Consider the following 12267-nt stretch of genomic DNA (forward strand, 5'->3'; position numbering starts at 1 on the left):
AATATTGCACGTATACTGTTTTATACCGTATTTGGCCGTATTTAGTACGAAAATTTTTACTATTTTTGCCCGTGTGTTCTTTATTGGTAATTTTGGCATTCATAATAGATTCGTAGATTTGAACTGAAGAAAGATGTAATTTGATGGAATAAAAAAAGTGAAACTAGTGTAGTTACTTTTTCGCTTAAATTATTTTAAGCCCTTTTAAAGCTACGTAAATAATATTTGAAAAATAAGAGAATTCAGAAAGGGAATTTTTAATTCAAAAAATCAAAGATATGTGTAACTGTAACTTTAAGATCAATCACAGAGCATCCCTTCCAGAAATCTACCTTCAATAACCACAAATATGTACTATAATTCCCAACCAATTTTTTATTTATTATGTATTCCATCAACACAGGGCATCACGTTATACCGTTTCAGAACGTTTAAAAACCACACGTTTACGCATATAAGTGATAAATCTATAAAAATGGTCCTTCGAGCCGTACCGCTTAAGACTATTTATTGCTTGTATAACACATACCATACAAACGAAGGCTTTGTATAGACGAACGTGCGAAACGCTGCGTTTTAGGATTTGTATTCACAAATAATTAAAAAAAAAGGAGAAAAGTGGGTATAAGGTATAATATTAAAGAGAAACGAAAAGAAGAAAGGAGATAATAAGGGTATTATTTTAAAACAAGTATTCTTTAAAATGTAACATATAATATGTGAAAAATATTGTTTTTAATACGCATAAAACAAATAAAAGAAAACTATGTATTCTTTAAAATGTTCACCAGAAGTGAAGTAAGGTCTGTTACTCACTATTGTTGCAAAATATTTCACTTTTATACCGAAAAAATATTTAAACACGTTCGTCCACACTCAGCCTTAACCACTCGGCAACACTAAACAAACCACTTCCACAAATATAAAAAGTGACACTTATTTTACACCCCGCTCGCGACGACACGACACGACAACTTATCGCCGACGACATATCGTATACGCTAAATATCGTGGGGATTTTAAAAGCGATGTACATCCATGAAACACTAATAAAAATCCGCATTATACAAAGTCGGTTAGAAAAGCACTAAACCCATGCTGTTACTTGGCATTACCTTTAGGGGCCTATTCCAACTACATCGGTATCTACCGCCGTGGGTAGCGGTATCCCGATGGCACGCGATTATATCTCTTACTTGGTATATTATAGAGACTCTAATCGCGTACCGATCGGCTGTTCGAAAGTGAAGTCCCGTACGTCCCCAAGTGGGGTAAGGGTAAGGGGCATAGGGGTATTATGCATACATCTGTTTCACTGATCGATTTTCTTTAGGGACAAGTAGGTGATCAGCCTTCTGTGTCCTGCCAGACCGAGACATTTTTTTCTTCATCTCCACCGGGAATCGAACCCAGGACATCTCGGTGCTACGCTCACGCGTCAACCACTGTACCAAGGAGGCGGTCTGGTACGCGATTAGAGTCTCTATAATGTACTAAGTAAGAGATATAATCGCGTGCTATCGGGATACTGCTACCAACGGCGTTAGCGGATACCTCTCTAATCTGAATAGGCCTTTACGGTACTGTAAAAAAAAACGAATCGAAACGATTTCTGTCCCGCAAATTAATTAAACCATTATTAATAATTAAAAAAAAAAAAAACAACATCCTATATACCATCGAGTTAAAGGCGCACGGAACAAAAATCACTCTACCTCGCGAAAAATCGACGTTTTCTTCACGTGCAAACAAACAAAAAAACTTAAACCTAATTTGTTATATTTAATATATACACTAGCGCTAACCACACAACTAAGGCCGTACGTACGGACAGGACAAACGTCGTAAACTATATTTAAAAACGAAATTTGTTAAGAATAACCGCGCGGTAACTTCTCATTTTTTGTTTTGTGATTTTTCAAAATGGCGTCGCGTCACTTTTACAACGGCGTGTATAGTTTTGATAATTCAACTCAAAAAAAAAAATTAATATGAAAAAAAAAGAAATCACGCTGTATATATATTTCATGATATATTTATTATTTCCCCTACTTTTTTATTTCATAATAAAACATCCTTTCCCAAACATTTATTAAGAAAAATTAAACTATCATAACCACACAGCCCCATTGTAAGAAGCGAAACTTTAAAATGCCCCAAAATCCATCCCCTCATGGGGCAAAGGGGCACATTTGCCCCTTCATTGACATTTTCATAGAAATATATTGGTCATTTCGAAACCCAAGTCTTTTCCTTTTAAAATATAGAGTTATTAATAGATAGAGAATCAAAACGTCCGAGAGTTAGAAAGAGATAGAAATCACGGTATTCTATCTGTCTCTCTCTCGCATCATTACGTTCCTTTTCACGCATACTTCTGTTAGATAGTCAATTTATTGAAGTTAGCTATAGGCTATAGATCATCAAGCTAAGACTAATTGGAGCGGAATAATGCGGGTAAAACCACAAGGCATAGCTAGTGTAAACAAATAATCATCTCTATTTTTACTACACCAGAAAGAGACAGATAGAGTACCACCACATTCCCTCTCTTTCCAACTAACGAACAATACCTCTATCTAAAAATAACACTATTTTTCATTTTATATATTCTTATTAGTGCATAGTTGAGCGTTCTAATAATTGATTTCTTTTTATATTATATAAATGCTATATACACGCGAATACCTACGGTTTGTACACTTACAAGACATATTTTAATTTCGTATTTTTTCATCTTGAGCGTAACTCAAACCTAACTCAATTTTTGAGACGCGCTCAACTTTGTGAGACTTCATATTGAGTGAAGTTTGAGTATCCTTACTTTATTACTATCTTGCAGGGAAATCGAATTTTTATTGTACCAAATATTTTTGTTTTTGTATACGAATGAAAGTTAAATTAATTTATTGTATTTATTGTAATGATTTTGAGAAATATTTTCTGGAATACGAATTTAACAATACTTATCTTTTATTTAAATAAAATAAGAGAATATAATATGAACATAATTTTCTGTTTTTCATCTATTTTTAAAAAGAAAATTAAACAATTTCGGTACATTTTCATAATTAATATTCCAATCTATTTTTAATCCAATATTTGGTATTCAAATTGACAATAACATAAAAAAAAACTAAATTACGGCATTAAAATTATAAAATATACATGGTGTTCAAAATCACAAATCACTTCGACACTATCCAACTATAAAACACTAACCGCATTAAAAAAAGAACATAACATTCCAAATTCGAAATCCCCAGCGTTCCATCGACGTTCCATTATTCGAAATTCGAAATCCACATCGTTCCATCGACGTTCCATTCGAAATTCAAAATATTCTTGTGTGTAGTATATAGATATAGAACCGTACAGTTTGTCGCGTAGCATTCTCGCCCTTATGCCTGTAGCAATAAGGACGACTTTCGTTAGAGTCACTCCGAGTTGTTGAAATACTCTGACGCGTTCCCGCGGCATATTGGACACGTTCTGTTCGACTGTAAAAGGTAAAAACATATTTTTAATGATAGAATATTTACATAATAATTACAGTGTTTTAATTAAATTTTGAAATCATTTGTTTTAGTGTTGTCATGTTCATATATCTTTCTGTATTTTTTTTTTTCATTTAAAAATTTGTAGGTACAAAAAAATTACAATTTAACCAATATAGGTGTATAGTACATGCCGAATTCAAATAAATTTCTATGTTTTGATGTATCCGTAAATTAATACGTATAAGTGTAATACACTTGGAAATGTAGCCTTAATTAATTAAACAGGTTTAGTAGTTTAAATGGTGTTCTTGGTTCGATTCCCGGTGGAGAAAAAGAAAAAAAAATACGTGTGGTACTCGAGAACTGACGCAGTAAAGTTATTGTATAGCATCGCATCGCTGTGCCGGTTGGGGTGGGGGGTGTTAGGTTTTTTCGTAACGGAATTTTTACATTCGGTCGCTGTGCTCAAGGCCCGCGATAGAAGCTATGCAATAGCTTAAAAATCCACCCTGTATACGCCCGTATACATATAACACTCACCCGTAGCCACTTGTCGACGCATTTCGCGTGGAACTCGTGCGCGCACGGCAACACGCGCAGCGTCTGTCGCGCTTCGAACTCGCACATGCACACCACGCACGAGGTCTGCTCGCCTGTCGAGTTTATACACAGGATGTTTAAAAATGGGTAAGTTTTTTTTAACATTGATTTGTGTATGAGCATAATCTTGGAATCAGGGTTTAAAATTATAGTAGTTACTAGCTTCCGCCCGCGACTCCGTCCGCGAGGAAAATTTAAGAAAAATGAAGATTTTTTTTTCTACGTATTTTTCCTGGATAAAAAGTATCCCATTTTATGCCCAGGGTATAATTATACAAAGTTTCATCGAAATCGAACAGTTAGTTTTCACGTGATGCCTGAACATACATACAGACAGAAAAAAAATTTTAATCACATATTTGGGTTTGGTATCGATCCAGTAATACCCCCTGCTATTAATTTTTTCAATATTTTCAATGTACAGAATTGACCCTTCTACAGATTTATTATATGTATAGATTAAATAAAATATTATAGTCGTTTTTTGAAGATAATCTGTAGTGTTTATGCAATGTACAGCACGATTTTTTTCTTACATAGGAATAGATGTAAACAATTTTTGCAATGTGTCTCAGGCGCTCTGTTCCACGTTTCCCCTGAACAACACTTCGATACATCGGCTACTTATACTACCCCTGGGCCCTTGTTGCCTCCATCCAGTCCCCGGAGCCCCACCTGCACGGGGCCTCACCTTGGTGCGTCTGCTCGCAGTACTTGTAGCTGGGCAGTAGGTCGATCTCGTGGCGCGCCAGCCCGCGGGGCTTCGCCTCGCCGAGCCGCTCCGCGAGCGACAGCAGGGCTTCATAATTCTCGGTCTCCGGTGAATCTGCACCGTCATCGCGGGGCTCCCCGTACGGGGACAGCGGGAACATGGCCAGCAGGTTGAGGAACACCTGGATCACGCGGATGAACTGTATATACGTCAGTTGCTCGTTCACAGCGTGGGGTTACGGTACGGACACGCGTTGTTGCAATACATTCGATTGGATTAGAGTAATACTAGCCAAAACTGATTGGACTTGAGTTATGGCAGTCAGAACGTCTTTTAGATTGAGATCGTTATATGACACAGCTATAAAATTTTTTATTTATATATTATATAATAATATACATTAAAACAAAATAGGTAGTTTCATCATAATTTAATGATAAATCAGTTTTAATTAATTAATTATCTATGGAGAACTGAAACACCCTGTAGATGATCTACAGGGCTCTAGTATGGCACATTTAAAAAAATAATGACAAACTTGTAGAATACATAAAACAATAAAAATAAGATCAAAATTAAATTAAATAATTCAAATTTCTACTTCTTCCACTAAATCACTCTAGAAAATTCACAACTAAACATATATATAGTTTTTTGTTTATTTTATATAACAATAACAAAAAAAAATATACGAAGTGTTTTCCAAACTAAACATACATAACAAAAAAAAAACAACACACACATCATATAAAGGGTGTTCAACACAATCAAGTAGTTGCAAGTGTTACCTGGTAGGTGGGGGGAGGGGGCGGTAGAGATAGCGGCGACGCCACGTGCAGCTGCGGCAACGCATTCACGAGACCGCCACCACCCTGTATAAGAGGAACAATATTATTCAATAATGTAAACGATAAAATGGAAAAAAGAAACACCCTGTTTAAAATATTCTTACTAAAGAATGGTCGCGGGCAAAAAATTTCGTTCATAGTGTACTGTACTTTCAGTACGTATATATGTGGGGATGGTGTAAATAAAAACGCCAAATTAGCCCAATCAGTTTAATTCCCAGACACCGAACAAAAATACATTTTTAACAATCCTCCATTTCTTTTCGTATCGACCATCGAGCCACAAAGTCAAGTCATAGATAAACATCAATCTACAGATAACATATCCACAGAGTAAATAATAGAAAAACACAGACTAAAAATAAAGCTAATTATGAAATACATCTTAATATCTTATCCTATTCCCACACGGTCATCCTGCAGAATCATCTGTCCCAGATGAGTCAACAGTCGCTACCCATGGCTTCATCATATCAGCTGAGCTTGAGGTTCTCAGAGGTCCTTCACCCTGACCTATCTTCCTTAAATTATAACGTTCATTTCTCTTCTTCTCAATAACTTCATACGGGCCGAGGTATTTTGGATAAAGTTTATAACCTTGTACAAATTGTGTCCTTTTAATCGCTACTAAATCACCTACTTCGTAATTATTCGACTTCTTCCTCTTTTTATTATAATTTTTAATATTTTCATCTTGTATATTCTGAATATTTGCTTTCGCCATCCTTCTTAATTCTTCACGGTCGTTGTAAAAATGTTGCTGAAACTCTTCCTGTATTTTATTGTAAATATCATCATCTTTATCATTCATTTTGATTCCTGTTAACAGTTGGAAAGGTGACATCTTTATACTTCTCTGATATGTGTTATTCAAACATCTTTGCAATTTACTAATATGTTTATACCATTTCGTAGGGTCGTCTGATGATAATTTGCTTAAAACTTCAATAATAATTCTATGTATTCTCTCAACTTGACCATTTCCTCTCGGTTGACCAGTTGTGATCGTATGATGCATAATTCCTTCTTCTTCGCAGTATTCTTTAAACATGTTGGATGTAAATGAAGTGTTGCGGTCGCTTATGATTCGTTGCGGCGAGCCAAACGTCTGTTTTTGAATGTTTAATTTATCTATTACTTCATTGGTGGATAGCGTCTTTGTCGGATAAATCCATGTAAACTTTGTGAATCCATCTACAACGGTAAGAATGTATTTATAATTTTTATTGGTGGATGTCAACGGTCCTAGATGATCAATATGGTAAGTAGACAATGGTAAATCACCTTTATCTATTACATGTAGAAATCCCTCCTTCTTTCCTCTTTTATTTGCATTAAGTATACATTCCACGCAATTATCAATGTTTGTTTTAATCTTTTCCTTTAAATTCTCTATATAATAATTTCTATTTATTAATTCCTCAGTTTTAACACAACCAAAATGTCCGTTTTCATGATGTTTTCTTATAATTTCATTTTGCATTTTCTTAGGTACAACCATTAATTTATTTCCATCCTTAATCTTCCATAACATTCCATTCTCTAAAACATAGTCATCATAAGATTCCTTTTCTAATACTTTCTTTATCAGTTTTATTTGCAGATCATCGTCTTGAGCTCTTCGCAAACGTGCTGCGGTATCGGTAAGTACAATTATATTCTTTATAGGCTGTCGGCTGAGAGCATCTGCATGTTTCATCCTTGCTGCAGGCCGATGTTCAATCGTGTAGTCATATTCTTCAAGTAAGAGTGCCCAGCGAGCTACTCTAGGAGGTAAGTCCTTTTTCTGCAATGTCATAGTCAAGGCGGAGCAGTCTGTAACAATTTTAAATTTAATACCTAGTAAGTATACTCTGAACTTTTTAACAGCTTCAACAATAGCTAATATTTCTAAATAATAACTGTGATACTTTTTTTCAGTAGCGGATGTCTTCTTGCTCATGTAGTAAACGGGATGCATCTTATTATCTGTTAAACTCCTTTGCAATAATACAGCACCATATCCTTCAGCACTTGCATCTGTGTGTAGTTCTGTTTCTAAATTCGGATCATAAATCTTCAAGACTGGAGATTGACATAAAATTAACTTTAATTTCTGAAATGCTTTTTCACAGTCTAAGTTAAAATTAAAAACAGTACCTTTCTTTAGTAGATCGGTCAGAGGTTTTGCTATTAATGAATAATCCTTTATAAATTTTCTAAAATAACCTGTTAGTCCGAGGAAACTTTGAAGTGACTTCATATTGTTAGGAGTCTGAAAACGTTCTACAGCGGCAATTTTCTCCACTGAAGGTTTAATTTCACCTTCTGAAACAATATAACCCAAGTAATTAATACTTTTTTGCATAAAATAACATTTATCCCAGTTAAATAATAAACCATACTCTTCAGCTCTGTCAAATACTCTTTGTAAATTAACAAATCCTTCCTCTGCAGATTGAAATGGTAAAATGAGATCGTCAAGATATGATAGAACAATACCATCCATAATAAGATCCTGAAAAATGTCATTAATAAATCTCTGAAAAACAGAAGGAGCAGTGCATAAGCCAAAAGGCATCTTAATAAATTCATATTGACCTCGTGGTGTCACAAATGATGTATACTTCTGACTATTAATATGAACATTCACATGTAAAAATCCATTTTTTAAATCAAGCGAGGTAAACATTTTAGCATAAGTTAATCTGTCTAATTGATCTTCAATCAGTGGTAGTGGATATCTTTCTTTAATAATTTTCTTATTCAATTTCCTGTAATCAACGCACAATCTATAGTTTCCATTCTTCTTTTTTGCAAGCACAATTGGACTAGCATAATCAGACTTACTTCTTTTTATTATTCCTTCATCAAGCCATTCTTTAATCTGTTTGTCAACAATGTTAAGCTCCAAAGGTGACAATCGTCGTGGATTCTGATAAACTGGTACATCATCGGTTAATAATATTTTAAGTTTTACATTTGATTCTTTAGTACATCTTTTGGGGTTATATTCTTTTATAATATTCTGTATTTTATTCTTATATTCTTTGTTTTCAATATTTGTGATATCTTCATTTTCATTCTCTAGCATTGTAAGGTGTAATATTCTTGTTGCAGTGATAGTTCCAGCCTTAAAATTGATTTCTACTTCTTTCAGTACAGGATTTCCTAATATAATGTTGACAGGGATAGCGCCATCATCAACAACATAAAATAAAGTTTCAAAATAACAATCATCAATTTCAATTTTTGCTGTGAAAGATCCTTTTGTATAAATTTCCTTTTCAGCTATTCCAGTTAAAGTCTCTGTGGTTCCTGAACTATAAGATAACAATTTTTCACCTTGAATCTTCCTAAAATAAGACATAATTATCAAATTAGCATCGCTTCCGGTATCAATCAGGGCTTCTACATCAATATTGTTTATTTTCAGCATCTTAAAAGGTCTCACATCAATATTATTCTTAGTTGACATAATTTCCAAACTCTTCTTTATACTTTTAGAACATTCAGTTGATTTATGGCCAAACAAGTTGCATTTAAAACATTTAATGCCTTTAGTACAATTAGGCGACTCATGATCTAAATCTCCACAATTGAAACATCTCTTTACTCTTAATGTTTTTTGAATTTTCATGCCAATGGACTTTGATACTGAATTACTTTGAATCTTATTAGGTGAATAATATGGTTTTTTCTTAATTTCTGAATAAATGTCTAACTTCTTTCTGAATTCTTTAATGTTACAAGCGCCATATAAAATATTTTTGTTGGACTCACTGTCTTTAATACCGTCGATGACATATTCCATCAGGGCTTCATCTTCAACATTCCCAAGTACTGCAAGTTCCTTCATATGTAAAAAATATTGCTGATGAGTCTCATTCATCTTCATCCGGCGTGTTGAAAGTCTCTTGTGAACAGTTGCACTGTTCAACTTCTTACCAAATTCCTCGCGGAGCTCAGACTTAAGTGTATCCCACGTGGTGGTCCCACTTAGTGAACGTAAAAATAGCTTGGCGGTCCCCGTGAGGAGCCGCTTCGAAAATATGAGTTTTTCTAATTCGCCCCATTGCATTAGAGAGGAAACGTCTTCAAATTCTCTTATGAAAGCCTCGACGCCATAAGCATCATCACCCGAAAATGGCGTCATTGATTTCTCTAAATCAGTAAAGCTAATACGCGGCGATGGTTCACCATAATCATCATCATCCTTTAATAGTCGTTTCGGCGGCATGTTGAATAATGTAAATAATAAGTTTTATATAGTCTTCAAGTCGTAATCGTATAATCATAAGCTTCTTTAAATCTTAGTCTTCTTAATTCGTAAAGTCTTAATCTGGTTTAATCAGCGGCATCATAATCTTCCATTTATTTTCTTTATTCCACCATCCCGGACGAGCCCCCAAATTATGTGGGGATGGTGTAAATAAAAACGCCAAATTAGCCCAATCAGTTTAATTCCCAGACACCGAACAAAAATACATTTTTAACAATCCTCCATTTCTTTTCGTATCGACCATCGAGCCACAAAGTCAAGTCATAGATAAACATCAATCTACAGATAACATATCCACAGAGTAAATAATAGAAAAACACAGACTAAAAATAAAGCTAATTATGAAATACATCTTAATATCTTATCCTATTCCCACATATATGTAGAATTGCACTGGCTCACTACTACACTCAACAGTGCAGGCACACGTCCATTCCAGTCCGGCATCGGCCGTCGACTGTCTAATGACAGCTATAAGCTATCCCCACCACTGGTGTACGTGAGACAATGTATATATCTATTTCATAGATACACTACACATAGGTTTATTAGCCTACAGACAGTAGTCACAACTTGCCACTACCGGGTCTGTACACACGATTTCATGTGTTTAAATAACCGCACAATTCCCGCAATTTTCCCTTGTTTCCCCTCCTAAAAGCACCCCCCACATAATCTGCGCATGTATACGATGCAATGTATGCGCGTGCGCAATTTCCTTACTCCCCCCCACCCACACATTACCTGCGCATGTATATGATGCACCGTATGCGCGTGCGCATGCGCATGCGGGTGTGCGTGCGCATGCGCGTGCGGGTGCGGCGTCCACCGTGGCGCGGTGCGCACGTACGGGCGGCCGCGCGAGCCGGCGCCGACGACGCCAACGCCGACGCCGACGCCGCCACTCACGCTCACGCCGACGCCGCCGCCGTTGCGTCGTTGCTGATAATACGCAATTTTTTATCAGCCTGTATGTGTGAATAAACACACAGCCTACGGCCTAGAGGACGAACTAATACATACATGTGTGCCACTAATACAGCCTGTATAATTTAAGTCAAATATTTTTGTGAAGTGAACCCACTAATGCATCCCCATTATTGAAATAATACCATATCCATCGTGTCAGAAGATCAATTCGGTGTAGGCGTTACGACGAAAATGCTGGAGCAAATCATTAGTGTTAACCCACTAAGAGCGTATACGCACTGCGATGCGGCTACCGCAGACCGCACAGTGCGCATAGAAATGAATATTCCGTACATAATTGTGCTTGCGGTCAGCCGGACGGCTACCCGCATAGTGCGTATACGCTCTAAGAATTGTAATTTTATTGTAATTTTACTTACTAATACACCCTGTACAATTTAACCCACTAATCAATTCTGTGTCCATGGGCCCACTAATACATCCTGTATGTGCGGACCATGGACACAAAATTGTGTCGGTATGGGTATACTGATACATCTGTATAAGCCGACCATTTAAGTCGCTATGACAATGAAGCAGGAGTGACATTCCTACGATCGAATATATAGCGGGATTCGCAATTCTTTCGCTGCACCGTAAGACAAACATCTTTGTTGCTATAGGACGCTAAAAGAAGTGAGTTTTGGGAAAAAATCACGCATATTATTAGGAGTGTGGGGAGAAATTACACGTAATACTTGATTCCGGAAGAGGCATTTTATAAATTACACTTTTGAGAACCATTCAACATCGACTTAACTAGTAAAAAGATACTCACGTGGTGGTGATGTGATAACGCGTGTCTCGCGTGGTGTGACGCCATTAATTCTATTGGTGTCCTTTGCGCCTGGAATATTTATATATTATCACATACATATTATACGTAAAAATATCGTACCGAGTCTACAAAGCCTATTAAATAATAAAATGTTCGAATATCTTATTTTCATTTTATAAAAGACGGGTTAATAGCTTCCATTATATTATTATAAATTATATTATACAACTTAAATATTTCTCCATTCTACCCTCCACACTTTACTCACCTCTGTAGCCAAAAGCAGAGGCGCATGGTGTAGATCGGGCGTGGCCTGGAGAGGGGATAACGTACCCTCCCCGCCTCCTAACATGTCTAAACGACCGCCTTCCGCACGCTGAAAATTGGATAGTTGGAATTTTAGAATGGCTGTGAATTGTGAGAAGTCTATTTGAAATTTGAATCTAATTGAACTGATGATGTTAATATTACTGCAGTTAATTTAGACTAAACTAAACATAGATAACGAGGGAGTAGATGCTACAATAATAAAAACGCATTAATTCTGTGCACGAATCATTTCACATAGCTAGAAAGTAATCCTCAAATATGGCTTTGGT

At 35.9% G+C, this 12267-nt stretch overlaps 1 protein-coding gene across 5 annotated transcripts in view; it reads right to left on the reverse strand.

Moving 5' to 3' along the window:
- Positions 1-230: 230 nt before the first annotated feature.
- LOC149475790 (uncharacterized) overlaps positions 231-12267 on the reverse strand; it is a 64381-nt gene continuing 52344 nt past the window's right edge. For 2 of the 5 annotated variants that reach the window (XM_089712820.1, XM_089712818.1), the window contains 7 exons: positions 11937-12044; positions 11669-11737; positions 10666-10863; positions 5601-5684; positions 4792-5011; positions 4041-4153; positions 231-3500 (listed from right to left, as the gene is read on the reverse strand). In XM_089712820.1, coding sequence (XP_089568946.1) covers positions 3438-3500; positions 4041-4153; positions 4792-5011; positions 5601-5684; positions 10666-10863; positions 11669-11737; positions 11937-12044 — 855 coding nt within the window. In that variant the 3' untranslated portion in view covers positions 231-3437. The remainder of the gene's footprint in view (positions 3501-4040; positions 4154-4791; positions 5012-5600; positions 5685-10665; positions 10864-11668; positions 11738-11936; positions 12045-12267) is intronic. The other 3 variants (XM_089712819.1, XM_089712822.1, XM_089712821.1) reach the window with 3 other exon arrangements.

This window comes from Colias philodice, chromosome 29 (assembly GCF_061535455.1).
Source record: "Colias philodice isolate Cphi_HAF_F1 chromosome 29, ilColPhil1 Martin Lab GWU primary, whole genome shotgun sequence".
NCBI classification, from domain to species: Eukaryota; Metazoa; Arthropoda; class Insecta; order Lepidoptera; family Pieridae; genus Colias; species Colias philodice.